The 27,005-nt window shown below is 37.4% G+C and overlaps 1 protein-coding gene across 2 annotated transcripts in view; it reads right to left on the bottom strand.

Annotated features, from left to right (window-relative positions):
* Positions 1-1,868: 1,868 nt before the first annotated feature.
* Positions 1,869-27,005, bottom strand: part of CYP39A1 (cytochrome P450 family 39 subfamily A member 1) — a 100,712-nt gene continuing 75,575 nt past the window's right edge. Inside the window, exons 11-12 of one of the 2 annotated variants that reach the window (XM_017878069.1) lie at positions 6,236-6,323; positions 1,869-2,599 (exon numbers count right to left, since the gene is read on the bottom strand). In XM_017878069.1, the coding sequence (XP_017733558.1) occupies positions 2,528-2,599; positions 6,236-6,323 (160 nt within the window). In that variant the 3' untranslated portion in view covers positions 1,869-2,527. The remainder of the gene's footprint in view (positions 2,600-6,235; positions 6,324-27,005) is intronic. The other variant, XM_017878068.1, reaches the window with a different exon arrangement.

Below are 27,005 nucleotides of genomic sequence, written 5' to 3'. Positions count from 1 at the left end.
TAAATGAGTGCAAACTCTGATTTAATGCTTACACTTACGTTTTGGCAGGGAACTTCCTACTTTAAGTTTTAATGGCCTTCCTCCCTAATTTCTTGCTTTAATTACAAATGTTCAATTGCACCACCATTTACTTCTTCAGTTCCGTCAGTAAATACATAAATTATTTTCTGTTCCAGGATGTCAAGTAAAAATTAAATTATAATCTATGCCAATTTATTTCCTTTGAATGAGGAAAAGGAAGGTCAACTTCTATCAGAAGTGCCCAAATGGCTATCTCCACGACAATGTTCTGCATACACGTGATCTCACTTTTGTATTAAAAAATAATCAAAACATTCATCATTCCATTCTCTTCAGCTAAACCCCACTCCAGCAACCCCTTATGTGCCCGTCATGAACAATGTCATCCCCGCCTGTTTGTCCTCTGAACTTTTAATTTGAGACAGTTTTTTCTCCACCTTCTACCCTTCCAGCTCTCACTCATTTATTCCCACTACACCTCCTTTTCATCCTCAAGGATGCCTACTCCTCCTACTGCTTCTTCTTATCGGCCTTCTTCCGCCTTCACTTCCTTCCCTTTCCACCTGATACTTAGTTCACACACAAAGGTAGCTTGGAAGTGCGGGGTTAACATCCCCAGAGGTAATCATTAATGAATGAGAAACAGGAGCCAGTCAATAATTGCTTCTACTTATCTTTAATGTGGACAATTCTAGGAAGTATTATATATTATTTTCAGGTGATCCCAGTGAAATTGAGCTCTTGATGCTGTAACTCCTACCTGAAAAACAGAACCTTAATAATGACTTACTCTCTTCCTGATCCCTCACTTATGCTACCTGCGAGAACATCCCAAATAAGCTATCTGCACACAAGTCCTGTCTCAGGCTCTGCTTTCAGTAAAATCCCAGTTAACACATGAGAATTTATGAGGAATGTATATTTATATATAATATAAAACCCCAGGCTAGGGAAATAAAATGAAATATGGGACTTCCAAGTATATTTCGCTTAACTATTCATTATTCCGAAGGTCAACAGATCTCCTGTGTCTGCATTCTTTTTTAAAGTGCATAAACCTGTCAGCCAACATTCATCCTTACTGAGCAAGAAAAAGCAGCTAAGCATGAGCTCTGAGTGACTGCAAATTTGGCTAAAGTGGACACTGTATTCAAATACAGTGCTTCATTGTGACCCTTAGCTGTTTGGGAGAAGAAGCCTTCCCTCAAAACACACCTACCATATTCAGTAGAACCTGCCAAGTTCTAGTCTGCAACTTTCAGAGATGTTGTGGACTTCTGAGCTGCTTTCTTCAGCTCCTTCTGACTCCAGATCCCTGAGCCTATAAGCTAAGCTGTGAGCTACTAACTCAGCTTCAAAATCACTACATTAGTCTGGAAGAGTTAATGCACGTCAAAGTACTTAATTTTCTCCTAGGGAGTCATGTGCTTGCTAGTAGAAAATGGATGACTAAGCAATCATTATCAACCTCATGGGATAATTCTAGCCCAGGGAAGCAAATAAGCCACAGAAAAACAACATGTACCACACAAAACTTCCTTGCTGTGAAATAAGAGAGGCAAGCAGCTCTTTATGGAATACTGGAAGATAAATTATGACATAAGTGTTCACTCTGTTATTAGTGTCATATGTTTTCCTGAACACGGTAAGATTTCTTTTCTGGATTTCATGGTAAATATTTGACAGTTATAAGTCTTTAAGAGATTCCACTATACTTACTTGTCTTGGCACACCATTGTATTTGTGTTTCTATGTATTAGCAAAAATATGATATCTGCCAAACTATAATTGCAAACACCTTGAGTCAAAATAGTGCTTCCACATTAATTAAAATATAAATCAATACATCAATCAACATACATTTACTGAATATACTCTGTAGAGAAGGTATAATCCTGAGCATAATAAAGTATAGAAATGAATGTAAGACACCATTCCTGTCCTCATAGTTCTCAGAAATTATCATTTTATTACTTTTAGCATTAGATATGTTTACAATAAAGAATTATGTTAATGGAGCCTAGGAGTTCCAATTGTTAGTTGAGAATCACATTAAGAAAATAGAAATTTGTAGAAATAATTATTAAATTTAAAAAATCTAAGCCTTATAGTCTTTTCAAAATACAGATTTAAGTATGCTACCTTCACAGTGAATTTAATGTGATAAGGTTTTCATTCAAATGACATTATATCTATTAAATGTTTTAATACAGTTATGCATGAAATCAGATTCCAACTTCTTTAAAAATGTGGTTTTTTTTTTTTTGGATCATTTGATCATTTCCTCTAAACCATGTATTCCGGTCTCTATATTACCGAGAGTGATGTTAGATTCTTGGTCTACTGTTGAAGATACCAAAGGCATGCGCCATTTGAATGTGTTCTTGAACTAAGTCCCAAAACAAAGTGAAGCAGTGTTTTTTTGTAGAGCTCAGGTCTAGGTGCTGCCAGGTGGGGTGGTGCCACTCCTGCAGAAGGCCCTGGCCCTTGTGAGGCCCAACAGATGTCATATTCTTTGTTTATATTCAATTCGGCATTGCCCTTCTGGCTGGGGGACACCCACCAAATGTAGAGAACTCTAAAAACAGAAATGCAGAAGAAATAGAAATTAAGAGACATAAGACCACATTTTCAGACCTAAGGTTTATTCCATTGTAATCTTCTCTAAAATGTACACAGTTTAGGTTTTTCAAATTGGGAAATGTTTGCATCGATGAACTTCACAATGTCCAACATCAACTTTAGCTTTCCATTCAGGCAGAAGAAAAAGAATACAATTCCTTATTCTAATAACAATCTCTTTAGTTTTACACACCTGAAGGCTATGGGCCTGCCACCCTTCACTTTATCTGGCTAAAGAGGTTACCACAAATAAGGCTCTTTCTACAATTCTGGCTCAAAAACTGACACTTCATTTAGAATCGCTGGGTGAGATCTCCCTACTGCAGGCTATAGGTGTTTAAAGAATGATGTGGAGTTGGTGATGTGAACCACTTACAGTGTATTCATGATCACGACTTTCCAGAAAGATACATATATTTTTTGAGACGGAGTCTTGCTCTGTAGCCTCCATAAAGATACTTTGTAGATTCCAAATGTTCTGACTTTTTTCACCGGAGTTAGAAATAAGATATGAAACTGTGTAGGGTCAAGCGGAGGTCAGTGTATCGTAAATAATACAAAGAGATTTTTGAGGTTTTGGGGATTAAAAAAGAAAAGGAACCTTTTCTGTCAACCATGAGGGCTGAGGGGAGATGAGGAATGAGGAAAGATGAGGTGGATCTAATTTAGAATCAGTCTATTTTCAAGTTTGAATGAAATAGGGCACAAAATGGGCTCTTTAGCAAGGAGATTCTTCAGAGAGTTGATAGAATAAGTCACAGGGGTCCATGAACCCACTGAAATTGCATCCACAACTTTGTGTGTATGAAGAAGTATGCACTTTTCTACAAAGGGGATCCATGTGCTTTGTGAGATTTCCTAAGGCTCTATGAACCCAAAAAGTAAAATGAAACAAACAACCAACCAACCATACAAAGAAATAAAAACCCACTACGTTAGCAAAAATGTGCTTGCTTTTGCAAGAGAATTAAAGTTGACTCTTCCTTAATGCTCAAAATGGAACAGCCCCCACAGCCACCATCAGGACACTGCTGCCTGATCACAGATCCTTAAACTTTGTAGTATTTCCTTTTTGTTTGGTTCATAATGGAAGGGAATTAACATTACATTACTTAAGGCCCTTTGAGGTAAAATGAAACATTGGGCTGTTGCAAAATTAAAATTAGAGATTCTAGCATTTGATTTTTTCTACTATGTTAAGTAAATTCCTTCAAGGGAGTTGGTTTCCAAGTCCACTGATTTCCCTGCACCAGACAATAGACTGTTCACGACATGCTTTGACAACCCATCCCTGCCTTCTCCTAGAAGAGCCTGGTGATTTGAAGGCCATTTCCTGCACTTTCTGATCACCTGATTTTATAATTTATTGAAACAAGTTCAATAGTTAAATAATGTTAATTGATGTTTCTCATTCAAGAATAATAATTTTGAAATAAAATGCTCTTTGAGATCATGGGAATTCACTCAGACTTGTACTTTTTATAACATGAGAGATCTTTTCTTTAAAAAATGTTCTCAGTAGTGTCAAAACATAAATAGGACATATACAAAATAGTATAAGAAATTAAATACAGATAATAGAATTCTTAGGAAGAAAATGTTAGGAAAAATCCTGCCTAAGGAATTAGTCAAAATTACTAATCTCCATGGTTTTAACAAATGCCATCCTTCTCATCTGAAAAGGCATTCTGATGTCCTCTTGCTGGTGGGAAAATCTTTGTATGTTGAGTTTAATCCTGAGCAAAATTGTGACATTCAACTCAGTGGATCAGGAACTACTATTTGATGTACATAAAGTCTGACCCTGATGTTCATTTTGTCAACAACATAGCAGGTAGCTGAGAACCTTTGTGAAAGTTGTTTTGAGTTCCCTTTCATTATAAGATTCTGAGAGCTCTTCATCGCTGATAAGTTACTTGTCCTCAAAATAGAAGTGCAAAAGAAATCAAGTGAAATGCTGAAATGTGCATATTTGTGAGTAATAAAATATTTTGTGTCACTTATGCACTTACATAATTCCTATTGAAATGTCACCCAAGAGTTTTATTTATCTCTCCATACATTAGCCTTATTATATCAAGAGTAAATCAAAGCACAAAATGCTATGTGAATAGCTCTGAGATTGCAATGCTTAATTTCTGATCTTCAGCCCCAGTTTAAATAGTACCCTTTACCCAAAGTTTTCACATGATTTCCAAACATTTGGATTTAAATTGAACTTCCTTTTATTTCTTACAACAGAGGTCCTCAAAGTGTGGCACCCAGACCAGCAGCAGTGGCGGCAACATCACCTGGAACTTGTTAGAAATGCAAATTCTGGACCGGGCGCTGTGGCTCACGCCTATAATCCCAGCACTTTGGGAGACCAGCAGATGGCCAACAGGGTGAAACGACGTCTCTACTAAAAATACAAAAAATTAGCCAGGCATGGTGGTGTGCACCTGCAGGCCCAGCTACCAGGGAGGCTGAGGCATGAGAACCACTTGAACCTGGGAGGTGGAGGCTGCAGTGAGCTGAGATTGTGCCACTGCACTCCTTGGAGACTCTGTCTCAAAAACAAACAAACAAAAAACAAAACCAAAAAAAAAAAAAAAAAGAAAAAAGAAAGAAATGCAGTTCTGTAGCCCCTCCCTGGTTCCTACTGGATCAGAAATTCTAGTGATAAATAGCACCTTTATCCAGTCTGTTCTAACAAGCCCTACTAGTGATGCTGATGCTCACACCAATTCGAGAGCCACTGATCTATGAGAATAGACCTACAGAAAACTTAAATGACTGGAATATTCAATAGTTTGAAGTAGGAATAAAGTCATGACCTTTTCATTTCTGTTCACTGTTTTTACTGCTAGGTTAGTTTTTTTCCATGCCGTTGCTTTTCAGATGCACCAAGGGCTATGACTTGCATTGAAAACAATAGTTCACCTTTGGATCACGGACATTCTTTTCTAGAAAATAAGGGCAAAGTGGCTGGGCACAGTGGCTCACACCTGTAATCCCAGCACTTTGGGATCACGAGGTCAGGAGATCGAGACCATCCTGGCTAACACGGTGAAACCCTGTCTCTACTAAAAATAAAAAAAAAAATAAATAAATAAATAAAATTAGCTGGGTGTGGTGGCGGGCGCCTGTAGTCCCAGCTACTGGGGAGCCTGAGGCAGGAGAATGGAGTGAACCCTGGAGGCGGAGCTTGCAGTGAGCTGAGATGGCGGCACTGCACTCCAGCCTGGGCAACAGAGCAAGACTTCATCTCAAAAAAAAAACAAAAGAAAAAGAAGGGCAAAGTTGGGGCCATGTTTATTTAACTCAGGGAAAAGTGTTCAAATTGATAAGTGCATTGAAGAGCTCCTAACACTGGAAGTGGTGGAAAGACTGCTATTAAGGCCCAGCCAGGTAGTAATTGGGTACATAGATTAGATCCTGAATTAAGGAGACCGAGTATCTTCTCAGTCTGGTTCAATCCAAGGCACCTGTTAAGATCAGGCCTAAGTGAGGAAATGTCAGCTCCTCTCTAGTAATTAAAATTGGGGGAGGTGGGGGTGGTTATGTCATATTTATAATTAGTCATGATACTCAAAATTCTGAAAACATTTACCTGTTTGGGTAATGGGTCCAGAAGACTACAGTCATATTTATAAAGTATTAAAATAACACATATCTGAACCTCTAACAGAGCAAACCACCTGAAAGAAAAGAATACAATTGTTATTTGATTGAGAAAGATGTATAAATATCTGCCAACAGAGAATATCTAGACAGTACACATATTTCAAAGTAAACATGCTCTTCTTTACAATATACTCTTTTCCTATTTAAAGGATAGAGTGGCCGGGCGTGGTGGCTCAAGCCTGTAATCCCAGCACTTTGGGAGGCCGAGACAGGCGGATCACGAGGTCAGGAGATCGAGACCATCCTGGCTAACACGGTGAAACCCCGTCTCTCCTAAAAAATACAAAAAACTAGCCGGGTGAGGTGGCGGGTGCCTGTAGTCCCAGCTACTCGGGAGGCTGAGGCAGGAGAATGGCGTGAACCCGGGAGGCGGAGCTTGCAGTGAGCTGAGATCCGGCCACTGCATTCCAGCCCGGCGACACAGCAAGACTCCGTCTCAAAACAAAAAATAAAAAAAATAAAAAAAAAAAGGATAGAGTAAGAACTGAACTCTTCACTTTCTTAATACCACCTACTCCATAGGGTAGTGGGATGATTAAATTGCTTTAAAATGTATATAAAGTGCTGAACCAGTGGGAGCTCTCAATAAATGACAGTCTCAAGTCTCTCTCTTTAGGACTGTGCTTTGCAGTATCATAGCCATTAGCTACAAGTGGCTATTTCAATAATTAAATACATTTAATATAATTAAATAATTAAATACATTTAATAAATAAATGTAAGATTAAGCAAAATGGAAAATTTCAGTTCCTCGGTTGCACTGGCCATATTTCAAGTGCTCAAAAGCTGCATGTCGTTATGGGCTACTATACTGGACAGTGTATATTTAAGACATTTCCATGATCACAGAAGGCTCTGTTGGACAGTCCTACCTAAGTCTAGACCCTGTTGCCCACTGGAAATTACTGCCTGAATGTTCTACAGGAACATCAAATTCCCTAGGACCTCCAAATCCACTTTTCCTTTTGCATTCCTTGTCTCTAGAGTGCCCAAGCATTTTGATCACACACTCTTGATAATAAAATATTTCAGCATGCCCTGCAATATATTGATACTCATTTATTTTAAATTACACACATATACTACACTGTTTAGTGTCTATTTTCTAAGACACATACAAATAGAAACTAAAAAACTGAAAAAAGTATAAATAGAATTCTGTTATTTTTCCTTGTGTCCCATTGGGTTGTTTTGAACTCTCTGCAGGATTGGGAAACCCGTTTAGGAAACACAGCCCTTAATGATACAATTAGTCCAACGAGACAGAACATTGTCATAGACTCAATCCTCTCCATCACTCTCCATATCCAATTAGGCACCAAGTCCTTTTTTTATTGTTCTCCTAAATAGCTCTTAATTCCCCTCCTTAACCCCTTATCTCCAGTCCCTCCATGACTCCCTCAGTGTAGTTCTTCATCATTTATTTCCTGGATTACTGAATCAAGTTAGCTTCCACATTGCTTCCAGTTTCACTTCCCTCTACTCTGTCCTTTATCCTACCACTGGAGTAAACTTTCTAAAACACAGATCTTCAAACACCACAGCAGAAAACAGCCAGCCCTTGAAGATCCGCCCCTTACCTATCTCTGCAGTCTCCTCTCCCCCAGAGTTCCCACTTGATACCACGTGGCTCTAGCCACGTTATATTACCTGACATTCTCTGAATGATGATGCTCTGGGCCACAAGCCTTTCCCTTTCTGAGGCTCAATCTCCTCTGGAAGCATTCCTGATAACTGTCCTCGGGGCTGTCCTCTCCACCACATGGTTCCCTGGTCACATCTTACCCACAGCTGCTACTGCACCACATTTGTGATTGCTTGTTAGCCATGGCTCTCCCTGAGGAGGATTTGTATTATGAGGCCTTAGCACAGTGCACAGCACACTACAGCACACTATTAGTACTTAATAATGTTAATTGAATAATAGTGATGGAAAGTGATGCTTTCCATAGAGCAGATTCAATTTCCTGCCCTCTCCACTGGTCTCTGTATTTCTGTGGCACTTTACATATCCCTTAACTAATGTCTTTATCCTACAATCCTACTATATCTTACTATATTACAGCTAGTAATTTGCATGTCTGTCTTCCTTTATAGACTACAGTCTTCACAAAAAACAGGAACTATATCTTATCTTTAAATCCTCAATGTTTATTGATTGAATGAGTGAAGGCATACATATTGATGATCTCATATTCATATCAAATAGTTAGATTTTTCCCCACTGCTGTTCTTGAAACATCTTGACTGTATTTCAAATGAAATCTGGAGCACTCCAGGTGTTGCTATAAGCCATCTAAATATCACATCAATTATTCAGTAATATTTATGATGCAAATGTAACCCTACTTACTTGCAAATGCTAAAGATAATTTATTCTAAAAGAGTATCAGTGTCTATGAAATAGGACATGCCTAATATTTACTGATTTGCATCAAAGTCAGCACTGTTTCTAAGAAAAAACAATTTTGCTAACTTGTATGAAGGTTCAGAGTTTCTCACAACTAAGGTTTTGTCAAACTTAACCAATTGGAACTTCCATTCCTGGCCATGATAAAGTAACAAAAGTTGGTATTATCTTCCCGCCTTAACTCAGAAATGGGGCAAAATCCAGTGTAGGACAAAGATCTCCAGAGGAAGTAAAGAATGAGATGAACCCCTTGATTGCTTCAGCTTCCTGCTTCTGGCAGTTTCCAGGCCACAGTGCAAGGACAGAAATACCCACACAGGTCTGAGAGTATTATTAAGTTGAGCCAAGTTAAGGAGACTAAAATTTGTAGAGAAGAATATTAGAAAAGAAGAAGTTTCATATAGAGAGAGCAAGAGTATTCCAGGGATCTAGAGAGCGGTCTACTTGAGTATTTGGCAGAGTTCTGATCTCTGCACGTGTGAGAGGAAACTATTGAGGCTGAAAAAGAACAATGAAAGGAAAATCAAAGCGCAAGAACCTGAATAAGGCCAAGAGCTCACACAAGACATGGAGGCTGTGTTCACACAAGAAAAAGTCCGACCATCATATAGCACATGGACCATTAGCTAGAGCTCTTAAATGAGTATTGCCTTAGTAGTGGGATTATATTATTTTACATTAAATGATGCTCTGGATTTACCTTACTGAAGCTTAAAAACAAGTTTTGAAAAGTTGTTTTTCTAAGCAACTAACTAGATGTCATAATAAAGTCTAAACTAAAAGGACACGACACAGCCCAGTATCCATGGCACTTAACATTTATGGCTTGCCATCTATTCAAAGTTAACAGGCTTGGAAAAAACAAAACAGAAAAATGGCCCCAAACCAAGAGAAAGCCCACTGAAAAAATATAGGCCCAGAAATGACAGACATTAAAAATAGTTAATATACTCCACAGGTTTATAAAGGTAGGAAAAAAACAGCATGATGACGGGAGAAAGATAAGATATTTAAAAAATAATTGTACTTCTAGCAATGAAAAATTCAGTATCTTAAATGAAAACTAAACTGGATGGGATTAACAGATGGGAAATACTGCCAAAGAAAAGATAATGAAACTTACTTAACAAAGAAAAATATCTAAAATGAAGTACATAGAATAAAAGGAAAAATAAATAGATTATTAACTTATAAAATAAAGAAGTCTAACATACATGTTATTAGAGATATAGATGAGCAAGGAGGGAAAATATTTTGGAAAGTAATAGCTGAAACATTTTCAATTTTTTTTGAGAACTATAATTTACAGACCATGACCCCAAGCAGAAGAAATATAAAGAAAATCATGCCGGCCAGGCACAGTGGTTCACGCCTGTAATCCCAGCACTTTGGAAGACCGAGGCCGGTGGATCACCTGAGGCCAGGAGCTCGAGACCAGCTTGGCCAACATTGCGAAACTTCATCTCTACTAAAAATACAAAAACATTAGCTGGGCATGGTGGTGTGTACCTGTAATCCCAGCTACTTGGGAGGCTGAGGAAAGAGAATCACTTGAACCTGGAAGGTGGAGGTTGCTGTGAGCCGAGATTGCACCACTACACTCCAGCCTGGGCAACAGAGCAGGACTCTGTCTCAAAAAAAAAAAAAAAGAAAAGAAAACAACCAAGCACAGTGGCTCATGCCTGTAATCCCAGTACTTTGGGAGACCGAGGCGGGTGGATCATGAGGTCAGGAGCTCAAGACCAGCCTGGCCAAGATGGTGAAACACCGTCTCTACTAAAAATACAAAACTTGGCCAGGCGTGGTGGCGGGGGCCTGTAGTCCCAGCTACTCGGGAGGCTGAGGGAGGAGAATGGCGTGAACCCAGGAGACGGAGCTTGCAGTGAGCTGAGATCCCAGCACTGTACTCCAGCCTGGGTGATAGAGCAAGACTCTGTCTCAGAACAAAAAAAAGAGAAAAAAAAAGACAGAAAAAAGAAATCATGTTAAGGCAAATCATAATCAAACTGCAATAAATAAATAAACAAACCCAGGGATTAAAAATAAATTTAAGTAGCCAGAAAAGAAAGACATCGTAAATAAAGAACAACAAACATTAAAAGTTAACATAGACTTTTTGTTGGAAACTATGCAAGCCAGAGGACTTACAATGTGTTTAAAGAATAGAAAGAAAAATAATAAGCAGACAAGGTATAAAGAAAGGGAGCTAATACTGTTTGTATTCATCTGTTCTCACACTGTGAAAAGAACTCTCTAAGACTGGGTAATTTATGAAAAAAAGAGGTTTAATTGACTCACAGTTCTGGAGGCTTAACAGGAAGTATGACTGGGAAGCCTCAAGAAACTTACCATCATGGCAGAAAGTGAAGGGGAAGCAACACCTTCTTCACATGGTGGTTGGAGAGAGAAAGCGAGCAAAGGGGAAGTGCCACACACTTCTGTACCATCATATCTCATGAGAACTCATTCGCTATCATGAACATCAAGGGGGAAGTTCACCCCGATGATTTAATCACCTCCCACCAGGCCCCTCCTCTTCCTAATGTGAAGATTCTAGTTCAACATGAGATTTGGGTGGGGACACAGAGGCAAACTCTATCACTGTTCCTTACAATAATGCACTAACTTTACCATGAGAGAGACCAGCCTCAATAATTTGGGGGTAAACATTTAGTTTCCTCCGTAAGGATTTAGATTATAGCATGCATTAGGAAAAAAGATGATTGTCTTTGGGAAATGTATAAAAGAGAGAAAGAGACTGATGTTGAAATGACAATCAACCATTCAGTAGAAAATTTAAAGAAGTAATATTTGGGCAGGTCTTAAGGACATAGTGTGCCTGTGCCCACCATGGACAGTTCTGAGGAACTCAAGTCCCAAGAACAACCATGGACGGTCCTGCTAAAGCCCCTCATATTACTCTGTACTCAGACTGAGAAATGACCTATGGAGGGAGGGTGGTGTATCTTGGAGTAAAATCAGCTTCTCAGAGGAGGGATGAGACTAAAAGGAGTTGCTCTGTGACATTTTGCAAAGAGACAAACACATTGCCATGTAAAGGCATATAAGGTTAGGAAAAAGGAACCTTCTGTGAAGTGCTCAATTTAAGTGCTTTTCTCTGGGACTATAGGAAAAGAAGCATTTTATGTACAATTTTAATATTTCCATACCTATGCTGTAATTTGTTTACCCTAAAAATTCCTTAAGAACTGATACATTCACACTATCTTGTGTCATAGTACAGTGGAAAGTAAAGAGGTGATATAATGGCAGGAAGCATGAGTAGCCTCACTTTCTTCCCTCTGCTGGAGATGATCTGAAAAAAGCAGCATCTCATCTTCAGTGTTGTGAGTGGTAGCACGTGGAGGAGCTGGGCGCTCAGCAAAGATTGCAGAACACTAAGGGTCAAATTTGAATGGATAACTAGGGTGTGAATGTAACACACCTGTCTTTTCTCTCGTCTCCTTTGGAAAAAAAGTGATTTTTGTGGGAACAGTAAAGCGACACTTAGATTATACACTAAGAGTTCTAACAATAAAATAAGACCCCCATTCATTCATTCATTCATTCGATGTTTATTGTGTCTTTATGTGCTTTATATACTTCTAAGCACTGAAGTCACCCCAGGAAACAAAACGAATATTCATGTTCTCATGAAGCTTAAATTCTAGTAGAATACCTAGTAGAATAATACATAAGAACAGGAAAGAAAGCTGATGGAGGTGTGGGCTAAAATATTTTAGAGAAGGAAGGCCTCTCTGATGAGATGACATTTTATCAGACCCTAGAATAAAATAAGAGAGTGAGCCATAAAAGGTGCAAAAACCCAGAGTTAGAAGAATGAGTAATGATGATAAGGCTAATGTTAAAATGGGAAGTTACTAGACTGTTTTGAGAAGTATGACAAGCTCTGAAAGGATCCTGCAGTTGCTACACTGAGAATAAAATACAGGGTGAGATGGATGGAAACGAAAAGAGTGATAAGAAAGCCACTACAATTTTCCAGACAATAGAAAGTGATAACTTAGACCAGGATGGGAGAAATAGTTGTGAGCCACAGTTAGAGTCTGGATATATTCTGCAGGATGGACTGATGGTTTACATTATGCATGTGATGAATATAAAGGAGTCAAGGATGACTCCAAAGTTTTTGACTTGAGGAAATGCAAGGATACAGCTGTTATTTACCTCAGAAATGGGGAAGATTGAAGGAAGAGGAGGTTGAGGGAATTCTAATCTGGAGCTCAGTTTTGGACTTGTTAAGTACAGCTCTCTATAGACCAGTGCCTTTTAGATATCCAAGGGAGATGTTGAATGGAAGCTAAGTAATGAGCCCCATGATTAGGAAGGATTCATTCAGGGTCAGAGATAGAAGATTTATAAATATAAGAGTTATCATTATTTAGACAATTATTTAAAGCCACGGGGCAGAATGAGATCACTTAGAGAGTGAGTTAAATAGACTTGATTTTAAGAAAATCTATGGAAGGAGCCCTGGGATAATCCAAAAGTTGGAAGTCAGGAAATCGAGTAAGATGAGTGAAGGAGATGAGGAAGAAGTAGGCCAAAGGGCTGAATAATAAAGGAAGGTGGTGTGTCTGCAACCCCATAAAGAAAGTGTTTCATGGAAGGTGTGAGCCAGCCTATCAAATGGAAAGAAGGCAAAAAGCACCAATATGTGAAATTAGACATCAAGCTCCCACTTGCATAAAGTAACCACTTCCTTTCAGTACTTAGCTCCCTTCCTACAAGTAAATTAAATGAGCTCACTTTTCCAAATAACTAAGTCGGCATTTCAAATAACTAAGTAGTGACTTCCTAGCATTCAATGTTTACTTGGCAGCACTAGAAAAATGCTGGCTAATTTTGTATTTGTGAATTATAGAACAGTTTTGTAGGTTCCTTGCTTTATTCAAATAAATCCTATCTTATTATCATTGGTTTAAGCCCTTCTCTAATATTAGCTTGCTATTGACAAATGCAGTGATTTCCAGCTTCTCTGAGTTCAGCATCCTGGGATAAAAGGCCCCGCCACTCTTCCTCTCAAGTCCCTAGAGGCACTGCAACAAGTGATAAAGACAGTCAACAATTTGGAGGTGCAGTGTGGGAGCTGTGCAAGTGAAGAAGGTACACTCGGCAGAGAGAAAATCCATTCCAAGGGACAGACTTAGAAGAAAAGTAGTATCTAGGGACCTGCAAGTTGTTGATACCCTGCAGAAGGTGAGGTGATGAGAGATGAAGGTGGACAGTGCAGCAGGAGCTGGTTCATAGAGGGTTTGAACGTGCCATGTGACAGTGTTGGGACTTTAATGAAAGTGCCCCTCAATAGACTGCACTGATTGAACAATTATAACTAGGTGTGGAAACAGGGTTTCTTGAAGTATTATTACAACATATCGGAGGTCTTCCATAAATACTTCCTAGATCACTAAAATAATTTGCTAAGCAAACGAGAAATGCAAACAAGATCAACATTCATAAGCTAAGAGCACAATATTAAACATTTTAGAAATACTGTGTATATTTTGATTAGAAATAATTAGAAATAGTGGTTACCAAAGGCTGGGGTTAGGGGAGTTGGGGAGATGTTATTCAAAGGACACATTTCAGTTAGGAGGAATAAGTTCAGTATACTGATTGTATATCATGGTAGCTACAGTTAATGACAATATGAAAGTTGCTAAAACAGTAGTTTTTTTGCTTGTTTGTTTGTTTGTTTTGAGAAAGAGTCTCACTCTGTTGCCCAAGCTGTAGTGCAGTGGTGTGATCTTCGCTCACTACAACCTCCGCGTCTTGGGTTCAAGTGATTCTCCTGCCTCAGCCTCCTGAGTAGCTAGGATTACAGGTGCCCGCCACAACACCTAGTTAATTTTTGTATTTTTAGTAGAAATGGGGTTTCACCATGTTGGCCAGGCTGGTCTCTAACTCCTGACCTCAGGTGATCCACCCACCTCGGCCTCCCAAAGTGCTGGGATTGCAGGCATGAGCCACTGTGTTCAGACCAAGAGTAGATGTTAAGTGTTCTCACCTGAAAAAAAAAAGTATGTGACATAATGCCTATCTTAAATAGTTTGACTTAGCCATTTTATAACATGTACATATGCAAAACATCATATTGTACATCATAAATATATACCATTTTTACTTGTCATTTAAAGTAAGTACATTTTAAAGGCCAGCAAAGGCCAGGCATGGTGGCTCATGCCTATAATCCCGGTACTTTGGGAGGCTGAAGCAGGTGGATCACTTGAACTCAGGAGTTTGAGACCAGTCTGGGCAACATGGTGAAACCGTCTCCATTAAAAAATAAATAAAATAAACAAATAAATAAATACATAAATTTTTAAACGTTTGAAGCAGAAAAACATGTTAGAAAAAATCTGTAGAGAAAGTAGAATGGGGAACAGAAGGAATAATAAAAAATTTCAAAAAAAAGATTAGAAATAATATTTACCAATGTATTAAAATAATTTTCTACTATAATCTATAAGGCAGAATTTCCTTAATTAATTTTAGTCTATGTGATGTTTTTAAAAATGATAAAACTACATTTCCTTTAAAGATAAATGATCGCTCAGGCTTTTGGCCAATTCATAGTGTACATTTTGAATTTGTGTGGCTTAATATTTTTCTTTTCTATTTTTTAGTGTTAGTTTAGTTATTAAATTAATACCTAGCTATTAAGATAGTATTGATATTTATATTACATTAAGATTTTGGTATCTTAAAGGAAAAGTTGAATTTTCTTCAAATCCAAATATTTGGATATTCTAATAGAATTACCTCAATTAGCCACTAAAGTTTTTTTCTTTACAGTGAAAAAAAAACATACTGTTTTTTAAAGCCTTTACTATGTTACTGAATTTTGTTCAATGTGTAAAATAACAGAAACTGACATATACACACCTAGGACATGGAAAAGTTTTATGTCAAAGAAAATGGGCCTTGTAAATTCGTATTTTACAGAAGCTCTTCAGAAGCAAGCTAAGCTATGTTCATGTAGGTAATGTTTTCTTAATACTTCTAACGTCAAAGCAGTGAAAATAATGAGGCACATTGTTTATAACAGATTTTTCTTTTACACTTACAAGAACAACATTACACATCTACAAATAAAGCTCATTAAACTATAAACATGTTGAAAATTCTTTAAATAATTGGTACTTGCATGTTTTCTGCATTTGTATTTAAATACCTCATTAAGGAAGGCTACACAGGCATTGAGAACACCCAGACCTACACAACACAATGCTAGCAATGCACATGGAGAGATGGAAGAGGTCACAATATTATAACAGATGAAGGTAGAAACAAGGGAAACAAAATTTGGAGTCTGGAGAGAACCTATAACCTGGCATGATTAACGTTGACTTTATATGGAGGTGAAACTTGAGCTAGACCGTGATGGCAGAAGAGGCATTAAATAAGTAGACTTGTTGAGTAAGAACATTCCAGAGCCAGCAGAAAACACGGGCAAGGGGAGGAGTGGGTGCTCTGTAGTAAGGAACAGCAAGTAGACGCTCTGGGGAGGACATTCTCAGATGTTTAGAAAGGTAAGGCTGGTGTCAGATTATGGAGGGCCCGGAGTTTTAGGCTAATGAGTTTGGCCAGCAGGTAGTGGCACCAGAATCTTAATGAGAGAGTGACAATCAGAGATTATTATTTAAGGGAAACTTATCTGTATGTAGTGAGTAAGATGGATTGAAATAAGAGATAATACAGTCAGGGAGAAGGGTTAGGCAATGAGAATAGTCATCTGATGCTGAGGTGATGGAGACCTAGTTTGTTTTTTATTTTATTTGTTTGTTTATTTATTTATTTACAGACAGAGTCTCGCTCTGTTGCCCAGGCTGAAGTGCAGTGGTGCGATCTGGGCTCACTGTGATCTCTGCCTCTGGGGTTCAAGCTATTTTCTCCTGCCTCAGCCTCCCAAGTAACTGGAATTACAGGCACCTGCCACTACACCCAGGTAATTTTTTCGTATTTTTAGTAGAGACAGGGTTTCACCATGTTGGGCAGGCTGGTCTCAAACTCCTAACCTCAAGTGATCCACCCATCTTGGCCTCCCAAAATTCTGGGATTACAGGTGTGAGCCATGGCACCTGGCTAAGAAGACCTAGTTTAAGGAGTGGAAAGTGTACACAGAAGGCCAGAAGGAAGGAGGAGTAAAGGATAACTCCAAAAACCCAGGTGTCTAAGACAGCAGTGATAGGAGGAGAGTACTGAAGGAATGCTAATATTGGGGAAAATTGATGATTTTAATTTTAGATGTCTCGATTTTGAGACTGAATACCTCTGTCACTTTTAAAGAGAACATTTCTCTCTTTTTTCCTCCCAGAAGTCATTGCAGGTAATGCCAGCATGTGCTGGAAAGCTGTCACTGTTGCCAGGAGCAAAAGGTCTGAAGTATATTCCTAGTTGCCACCAGCTGCAGCTTATGAAAATGAATGAACTTGCCCTGGAATTCAGAGAAGGTAGCCTACAGAAGGCATCATTCATTGAAGCACAGCTATCAAATTAAAGCAGAAGTACTTTTTCAGCAACCTCATTCCCCTGAGAAATCTCTCAGGAAAATAAAATCAACATGGTAGCAGTAGATAAAATAATCTAGCACCTGTGATTCTCAAATTTTAGTGCATCAGAATCACCTGGAGGGCTTGTTAAAAAGATTGCTGGGCCCCACTCCCAAAGTTTCTGAGTCACGAGATCTGGGACAGGGCCCAGGAACTTGCACTTATTACAAGTTTCCTGGTAATGTCAATACGGGTGGTCTGGGGACCACATTTTGAGAATACTGATCTAGAGGAACTTGTTAAGGAAAATGAGGAAAAAAAATATTTTAGAAGATACAGTTTGCCAAACCTTTTAATTTTAGCACACAGCATTAAAATTATAAAGAATATATCCATTATACACGCAACATTATGTCTGGGGTACCAAACTTTTGATTGTGAATGCCCGTGAAAGCATAATCTGGTAGAGTGGGAAGGCAGATGCTTTATATTAAATACAGAAAAAAATAGAATAAAATGGGAAGAGAAGAAAGGGATAAGGGTAAATTGAATGAGAAGGAAAAGAAGAAAACATTTTTAAAAAAAGAAGAAAATGGGAAATATATAAAATAAAAAAGGAGATGAGAAAGTGTAACCACATCAAACCAATCTGGTGTAGACGTTTATGTAACAATGTTGTGAGTTGCTTTTCAGTTGCCATGGTCCCCCAGGGTGAAGGTCATGTAACCAGGGCATGCCCAGATAACTAATGTGCAACCACAGAGGGAACATAAGTGCTTGGACCAAGGAGCAGGGACTGAATTAAGCAGCATACACCACATTGCAGGATACAGGATCCAATCAGAGCACTGTCATCACCCATGGCAGGATCCAGTCAGATCATGCTTCCCAACATCACCTCATTGTTAAGATCCAATCAGATCACACATCATTACCCTATGCTTATGAAAACTACCCCAGCCTCCAGCTTGGGGAGATAGATTTGAGCATTTCTTCCTGTCTCCTTGCCAGTGGACTTGAAATAAAGGTTTACTTTTCTCAAAAGCCAGTGCCATGGTATTGGCCTCTATGCACATCTGACAGCAAACTCATTGATGCTCAGTCACAAGAGCAGATGGGACAGCAAGAATGAAGAATTGGAGAACCTCAGCCCTTCTTGATTTGAGATACTGTTTTCCGTTTCACTAGGAAGATTATACGTGGCTCTTACTAGGAATGCATGCTCTGGAGCTATTGTTTTCCTGACTGCAGCCAGCATTGTTCTAATGGTGATCCTATGGTTACTTCTCCTAGAAATAAAACTTCCATATAAATGAGCTATGAGCTAATAATTTGGGTATCTCTTTGTAAACATTCTGTATTAGTCCATTTTTATACTGCTGCAAAGGACTGCCCAAGACTGGACAATCTATAAAGGAAAGAGACTCAATTGACTCACAGTTCAGCATGACTGGGAAAACCTCAGGACACTTAAATCATGGTAGAAGGTGAAAGGGAAGGAAGGCACCTTCTTCACTGGGCGGCAGGAAGAAGTGTGAGTGAAGGGGGAATAGTCCTTTATAAAACCATCAGATCTCGTGAGAACTCACTCACTGGCACTAGAACAGCATGGGGAAAACCACTCCTGTGATTCAATTATCTCCACCTGGCCTCTCCCTTGACACATGGGGATTATGGGGATTATAGGGATTACAATTCACAATGAGATCTGGGTGGGGACACAAAGCCTAATTACATCAGCTTCTTATTGAGGAAAAGGGGCAAAGGAATAGTACTGACTTAATTAAGTTTAAGTACTTGCAAAATAGAAATGATCTTATGGTTTATTTTATTTATAGCTTATTGAGGTAAGATTGACAAGAATTATATATATTTAAAGTGCACAATGAGATGATTATGTGTATATTTATATACACACACACATATATACATGTACCCATATATACACATACACACACATTGTGAAATGATTACCACAGTCAACCTAATGAACATATCCATCATCTCATGTGGTTACCTTTTGTGTGTCTGGGGGAAGTGGGGGTGAGAAAACTTAAGATCTGTTATCTTAGCAAATGTCAATTGTATCATATATTATTATTAATTATAGTGACCATGCTGTACACTAGATCTCCAGAACTTATTAATCTTGTAACTGAAAGCTTGTACTCTCTGCCTGGTATCTCCAATCCCCAACCCCTAGTAATCACCATTCTACTCTCTGTTTCACTGAGTTCAACTTTTTTAGATTACACATATAAATGACTTTATGTAGGATTTGTCTTTCTGTGTGTGGCTTATTTCACTTAGTATAATGTCTTCCAGGTTGACTCATGTTGTTGCAAATGGCAGGATTTCCTTTTATAAGGTTGAAAAATATTCCGTATCTCTCTCTCTATATATATAGAATATATATATTATATATGGAGAATATATATTATATATGGAGAATATATATTGTATATATAGAGAATATATATTATATATGGAGAATATATATATTATATATGGAGAATATATATGGAATATATATATCACTTTTTTAATCCATTCATCAATCAACACTTAGGTTGCTTTAATATTTTGGCTATTGTGTTTAATGCTGCAATGAGCCTTGGAGGGCAAATATTTCTTTGAGATACTGATTTTGTTTCCTTTGGATATATATCCAGAAGTGGAATTGCTGGATCATACAGCAATTTTAAAATGCCTGAATAACTGCCATACTGTTTTCCACAGCAGCTCTTCCATTTTACATTCCCACCAATAATGCATAAAGGTTCCAATTTCTCCACATCCTCACCAACACTTGTTAATTTCTTTGTTTACAGTAGTCATTCTAATGGATGTGCCAACTCAAAATTATATAGAGATGAATCTCTAAGCAAGAGGTTTTGTTTGTTTTGTTTGGAATACATAAGGAATAGAATTGCAACTCAAGGCACACACACAGACTGTGGCCTCTGTTATGCCGACAGAACAAAGAAATGGTTAGGGTTTACTAGGGCAAGGGAAAGTTGTACAAATTGTTTTGAGAGAAAGTTCACTGGTGCTGGCAGCATCTTACAAGAGCTAGTGAGCTCTGATAGGTGAGTTTCAGCAGTTGCCAGGTGGGTCTTTAAATTATGGTTGGGTCCATGCAGATCTGGATTGAGCTTATAAGACTTAAAAAAACAAACAAACAAATAAAACCAGGTGTATGTAACCTTAGTGTTTTTCTCATGGCTTCTTGACTCATTTTAGTTGGGTATGACATAAATGACTTCATTTTGTATAATCAATTTTCACAGGTGTAAGGTGGTATCTCAATGGAATTTTGATTTGCATTTCCCTAATGATTAATGATGTTGAGCATCTTTTCATGTGCTTACTGTCCCTTTGTGTATGTTCTCTGGAGAAATGACTGTTTAAGTTCTTTGCTCATTTCTGAATTGGGTTATTTTGTTGTTGTTGAATTTTAGAAGTTCTCTATGCATAATGGATACTAATACCCTTATCAGATACGTAATTTGCAAATATTTTATCCCATTCTGTGTGTTGCCTTTTTGTTTTGTTGATACCGTCTTTTGATGCACAAAATTTTAAAATTTTCATAAAGTCCAATTTTGTCTATTTTTCATTTGCTGTTTGTGCCTTTGGTGTCATATCCAAAAATTAATGCCAAATCCAATGTCATAAAGCTTGTGCTCTGTTTTTCCTTCCAAGATTTTTACAGTTTTAAGTCTTTATTTTATTTTGAGTTAATTTTGGTGTATGGTATTAGGTAAGGGTCCAACTTCATTCTTTTGCATGTAGATATTTAGTTTTTCCAGCGCCATCCATTGAAAAGACTGCCCTTTCCCCATTGAATGGTCTTAGCATCTTTGTCAAAAATCATTTGACCATATATGCCAGGGTTTATTTTGGGGCTCTCTATTCTATTGTATTGGTCTACATGTCTATCTTTATGTCAGTAGCACACTGTTTTAATTACTGTAGCTTTGTAGTAAGTTTTGAAATCAGAAAATGAGAGTCCTCCATTTTGTTCTTCTCTTTCAAGATTGTTTTGGCTACTTGGGGTTCTCGAAATTTTATATAAATTTTAGAATAGGTTTTTCTATTTCTGCCAAAAAAAAAAAAAAAAAAACAAAACATCATTGGGATTACATTGAATCTGCAGTCTGCTTTGGGTAGCACTGGCATCTTTAACATTATTAAGTCTTCCAATCTACAAACATGGGATACACATCTATTCATCTATGTCTTTAATTTCTATCAGCAATGGTATATAGTTTTCAATGTATAAGTCTTTCATCTTCTTGGTTTAGCTAATTCCTAATTATTTTATTCATTTTTATGCTATTATAAATGGGATTGCTTTCATAGTTTCCTTGTCAGATTTTCAGTTAGTATATAAAATGCAATGGATTTTTTGTGTATTCATACTGTACCCTGCTACTTTGTTGAGTACATTTATTAGTTCTAACAGTGTTTTGGGGGCAGTGGATTCTACATATTAGATCATATCACCTGTGAACAGTCATAATTTTACTTCTTCCTTTCTAATTTGGATTCCTTTTATTTCTTTTTTTGCCTAATGGCTCTGGCTACAACTTCCAGTACTATGTCAAAACAAGTAGCAGGAGTGGCATCCTTGTCTTGTTCCTGGTCACAGAGAAAAGTTTCTAATCTGTAACCATTAAGTATGATGTTAGCTGTGGGCTTGTCATATATGGCCTTTATTATGTTGAGGTACTTTCCTTCTATACTCAATTTGTTGACAGTTTTTTATCATGAAAAGATGTTAAGTTTTGTCAAATGTTTTTTCTGCATCCATTGATAAAATCATATAATTTTTGCTTTTCATTTTGTTAATGTGGTATATGACATTCTTCACTTGCATAAGTTGGACCACCCTTGCATCCAAGGGATAAATACTACTTGATCATGGTGTATGATCCTTTTATTTACTGTTGAATACAAGTGCTAGTATTTTTTTTTTTTTGTAGAAGCTTTGCATTTATGTTCATCAAGAATATGGACCTGTAGTTTTCTTTTCTTGTAGTTTCCTTGTCTGACTTTTGTGTCAGGGTAATGCTTTGTAAAATGAGTTTGGAAGTGTTCTCTCTTCAATTTTTTTGAAGAGTTGGAAAATAATTTGTATTAATTCTTTAAATGTTCAGTAAAATTCAGAAGGGAAACAGTTCATGGGTTTTTCTTTTATGGGAGACTTTTAATTTGTGATTCAATCTCCTTACTTGTTGGTCTGTTAAGATTTTCTATTTCTTTATAATTCAGTCTTGGTAGGTTTTATGTTTCTGGAAATTAATCTAGTTTTTCTAGGTTATCTAACTTGTTTTATTTAAATGCTCATAGTAATCTCTTATGATCCTACATGTTATCTGTTGTCCTCTTTCACTTCTGATTTATTTGTCTTCTCTCTCTTTTCATCAGTCCACCAAAAGATGTATCATTTTTCAAGGCTTAATTTTTTAACTGAAAACCTTTTGTTGACTTTTAAATTGTTTTCTAGTCTCTATTTCATTTATTTCTGCTTTGAGTTTTATTTCCATATGTCTGCTAACTTTGTGCTTCATTTATTCTTCTTTATCTAGTTCCTTGAGGTGTAAATTTAGATTGTTTGAGGTCTTCCTTTATCCCTAATGTAGGTGTTTATCACTATATACTTCCCTCTTAGAACTGTGTTTGATGCATTCTTTAAGTTTTGGTATGTTGTTGTGTTAGTCCATTTGTGTTGCTATAAAGGAATGCTATGAAGAGACTAGGGAATTTATAAAGAAAAGAGGCTTATTTGGCTCATGGTTCTGCAGGCTGTACATGAAGCATAGCGCCGGCATCTGGTTCTGGTGAGGGCCTCAGGAGGCTTATAATCATGGAAGAAGGTGAAGGGGAGCCAGTATGCAACATGGCAAGAGAGAATGCAAGAGAGAAATGGGAGAGGTCCCAAACTCTTTTTAATAATCAAATCTTGCAGTAGTTCATTGCCACACAACAGCCCCAAGCTATTCATGGGGGATTTCCCCTCATTATCCAAACACCTCCCAATAGGGTCACCTCCAATACTGAAGATCACATTTCAACATGAGATTTTGAGGGGACACACATCCATACCATATCAGATGTGTTTCCATTTTTACTTGTCTCAAAATTTAAACGAAGTGTTATGTCTTTTTTGGCCCATTGTTATTCAGTAGTATGTTAATTTCCATATATTTGTGAATTTTCCAGTTTTCCTCCTGTTATTGATTTCTAGTTTCATACCACTGTGGTAAGAAAGGGCACTTGACATGCCTTCAACTTTCTTAAATTTTTTTGTGGTCTACTATATGACCAATTATCTTGGAGAATATCATATACTAGATACAGGTGCTTGAGAAGAATGTGTATGCTGCTGCTATTGGATGAAATGTTCTGTATATGTCTGTTAGGTCCATTTGGTCTAAAATGTAGTTCAAGTCCAATGTTTCCTTATTGATTTTCTTCCTGGATGATCTCTCTATTGTTGAAAGTGGGGTATTTAAGTCCTTTACTATTATTGCATTGATATTTATTTATCCCTTTAGATCAGTTAATATTTGCTTTGTATATTTAGATGCTGTGATGTTGGGTACACATATATTTACAACTGTTATACCCTCTTGATGAATTTATCCCTTTATCATTGTATAATGACCTTCTTTGTCTTATTTTACAGTTTCTGAATTAATGTCTATTTTGTCTAATCAGAGCTAACCCTGCTGTCTTTTGGTTTACATTTACATGGAATATCTTTTTCCATCCCCTTCACTTTCAGCCTATATGTGTCCTCAAGGGAGCATTTTATAGGCAGTATATAGTTGGGTATTGTTTCTGTTTGTTTGCTTTGTTTTGTTTTTTACCAATTCAGTTATTATGTGACTTTTGACTACATAATTTAATCCATTTACATGTAAAGTAATTAATTATAGGTAAGAACTTACTATTGCCATTTTGTAAAAATTTTCTGTTTTATAGTTCCTTAGTTCCTTTGTTCCTTTGTTCCTCTCTTGCTATCTTCCTTTCTGATATAGTTAGTTTCTGTAGTGGTAAGCTTTAATTCATTTCTCTTTATCTCTTGTATATCTACTGTAGCTTTTAGCTTTGTGGTCACTATGAGTCTTACAGAAAACATACTTATAGCAATATATTTTAACCTAATAAAACCAGTACTACACTATACCTCATTCCTATCCAAGGGTGCACTCAATTTAACTTCATTTGCCTACAGAAACTCTACATTTTACTTCTCTCCCACCCCCACCTGCATTATATGTTTTTGATGTCACAATTTACTGCTTTTTATATTATGTATCTCTTAACAAAATATTGTAGCTATAGTTATGTTTAATACTTTTGTGTTTAATCTTTTTTTCTGTAGTTAAAACACATTTATATAACACCATTATTGGATTATAATATTCTGATTTTGACTATATATTTACCATGACCAATGGCTTTTATACTTTCATGCATTTTTATGTTATTAATTTATGTCCTTTCATTTAAGCTTGAAGAAGTGCCTTTAGCATTTCTTATAAGGCAGGTATAGTAGCGATGAACTCCTTCAGCTTTGTTTGTCTGGAAATATCTTTATCTCACCTTCATTTTTGAAGGATAGCTTTGCCAGATATGGTATTATTGGTTTTCAGAGTGTTTTTTCTTTTAGTAGTTTGAATATATCATCCCATTCTTTTCTGGCCTATGAAGTTTCTCCTGAAAAGTACAATATAGTTATATAAAGGTTCTCTTGTATGTGACAAGTCACTTTTCTCTTGCTGCTTTTAAATTCTTTGTCTTTGACTTTTGGCAATTTGATTATAAGGTGTCATAGTGAAGTTCTCTTTGGGTTGAACATGTTTGGAGACATTTGAGTTTTACAGGTGTAAATGTCCGTATCTCTCTCAGGGTTTGGGAAAATTTGAGCCATAACTTCTTTAAATAAGATTTCTTCCCCTTTCTCAATCCTCCTCTGAGACTTCTATGATGCATACATTGGTTTCATGATTAGTGTCCGTTAAGTCCCATAGGTTTACTTTACTCTTTTCAACTTTTTCTCCTTAGTCTGGATAATTTCAAAAGACCTATCTTCAATCTCAGAGACTTTTTCTTCTGTTTGGTTGAGTCTGTTGTTGAAGTTCCCTATTGCATTTTTTCAGTTGATTCACTGTATTTTTCAGCCCCAGGATTTATGTTTGCTTTCTTTTTATCTTTCCATCGCTTTGCTTCACTTCTAGTTTTATTCATGTATTATTGTTCTGATTGATATTATTGAGTTCTCTTGTATCTTGCTGAGTTTCTCTAAAATAATTATTTTGAATTCCTTTTTAGGAAGCTTATAGATCTCTAGTTCTTTAGGGTTTCTTACTGGAAAATTATAGAGGTCTTTTGGTAATGTCATTTTTCCTTTGTGTGTGTGTTTATGACTTTGCAATGATATCTGTGCATTTGAGGGAGCAGTCATCTCTTCAAGACTGATGGACTGGATTTGTGGGGAAATATTTTCATTTGTGAGTGAGTGCTATGCTAAGTGAATAGGATGTGGTGGCATAGTTTGTGCAGTTCCATCAGCTGTAATCAATATTTGGCAGGACTGTGGGGGTCCTCAGTGGCCAAGGTTGTAGATGTATTTGAAGGCAGCAGTAGTGATGAAAGTTTTAGAGGGCCTTAGTGTCAAAGGTTGCTGTGGTCCTCCTGCTATTATTTTTCCTGGGGCCTCCTAGGACACTGGGGGAAGTCCTAAGCAAAGGTATCCTCTTGGTGCTGGGTCTGTCACAAGGGCATGCTGGTAACCACAGTAGCACCGGTTCTAGGGCACAGGCATTTTTGTGGCAGTGGTGGTCCCAGTATTCAGGGCACAGGTGCTCAGAGCAACATCAGAGTCAGAGTCCTGGGCTCAGGAGTGTGTGGAACATCTATGGCACCTGGAGAACAGGGCCATAATTCTATAGCAGTGGGTGTCATCAGTGTCTGAGACAGGCATTTGACAGTCTTTACTGATATAACCAAAGTAAATGAAGCTCAGGCCTTTAAAAAAGCACAGGTTATTTAGAAAGCAATTACATGATTAGTAAGTGCTAATACAAGGTTTCATGGAGTTCAATAATTCTTGAAAGAAAACTCTTGCTTTTAAGGGAATTATATTACTGAGGATACTTTTGGTTGCAAGGAACAGAAAAGACACATCATACTTATTTATATATTGAAGGAAATGCATTGCTTTATGTATGTGAAAAACCTGTGGCTCATGCTGGCTTCAGGAAGAGGTCATTCCAGCAGCTCAGTGATGTTGTCATGGAGTCAGGTTCCTTCTACTGCTCTGTTTTATATTATCAACTTCAGCATAATATTGTCTGCTTTTCTAGTCTCAAAACAGCTGCATCAGTTTCTGGGGTCAAATGTGTCTTTATGAAGATCCTGAAGGAATGATTATTTTGGACCCAGAAGTCTCAACAGAAACCCTAGCAGTTAATTTTCCTGCTTAAAACATCTGCCAATACCTAAACCAATCACTATTGTAAAGGAGAGAGGGGGGAGGGATGTTATGTGCTGGTTGTCTTAGGGAAGTGTTCCATCTCTACAGAGCTGGGAGTGGAATCAGTGCTTCAGAATCCCCACGGATATCCAAATGAAAATTAAAACTGTTAGAAAGGGAGGAGAAGGATTAGGTGATGAGGAGATAATAACCTATGGACAATATTGTAACACAGCACAGTATTAATTCTAGTCCCCTTTTCTTAGGAATGAAATTTCTTTTG

This window comes from Rhinopithecus bieti, unplaced genomic scaffold, assembly GCF_001698545.2.
Source record: "Rhinopithecus bieti isolate Rb0 unplaced genomic scaffold, ASM169854v2 scaffold_9981, whole genome shotgun sequence".
Lineage (NCBI taxonomy): Eukaryota > Metazoa > Chordata > Mammalia > Primates > Cercopithecidae > Rhinopithecus > Rhinopithecus bieti.
This window is presented reverse-complemented; position numbering and strand designations above follow the sequence as displayed.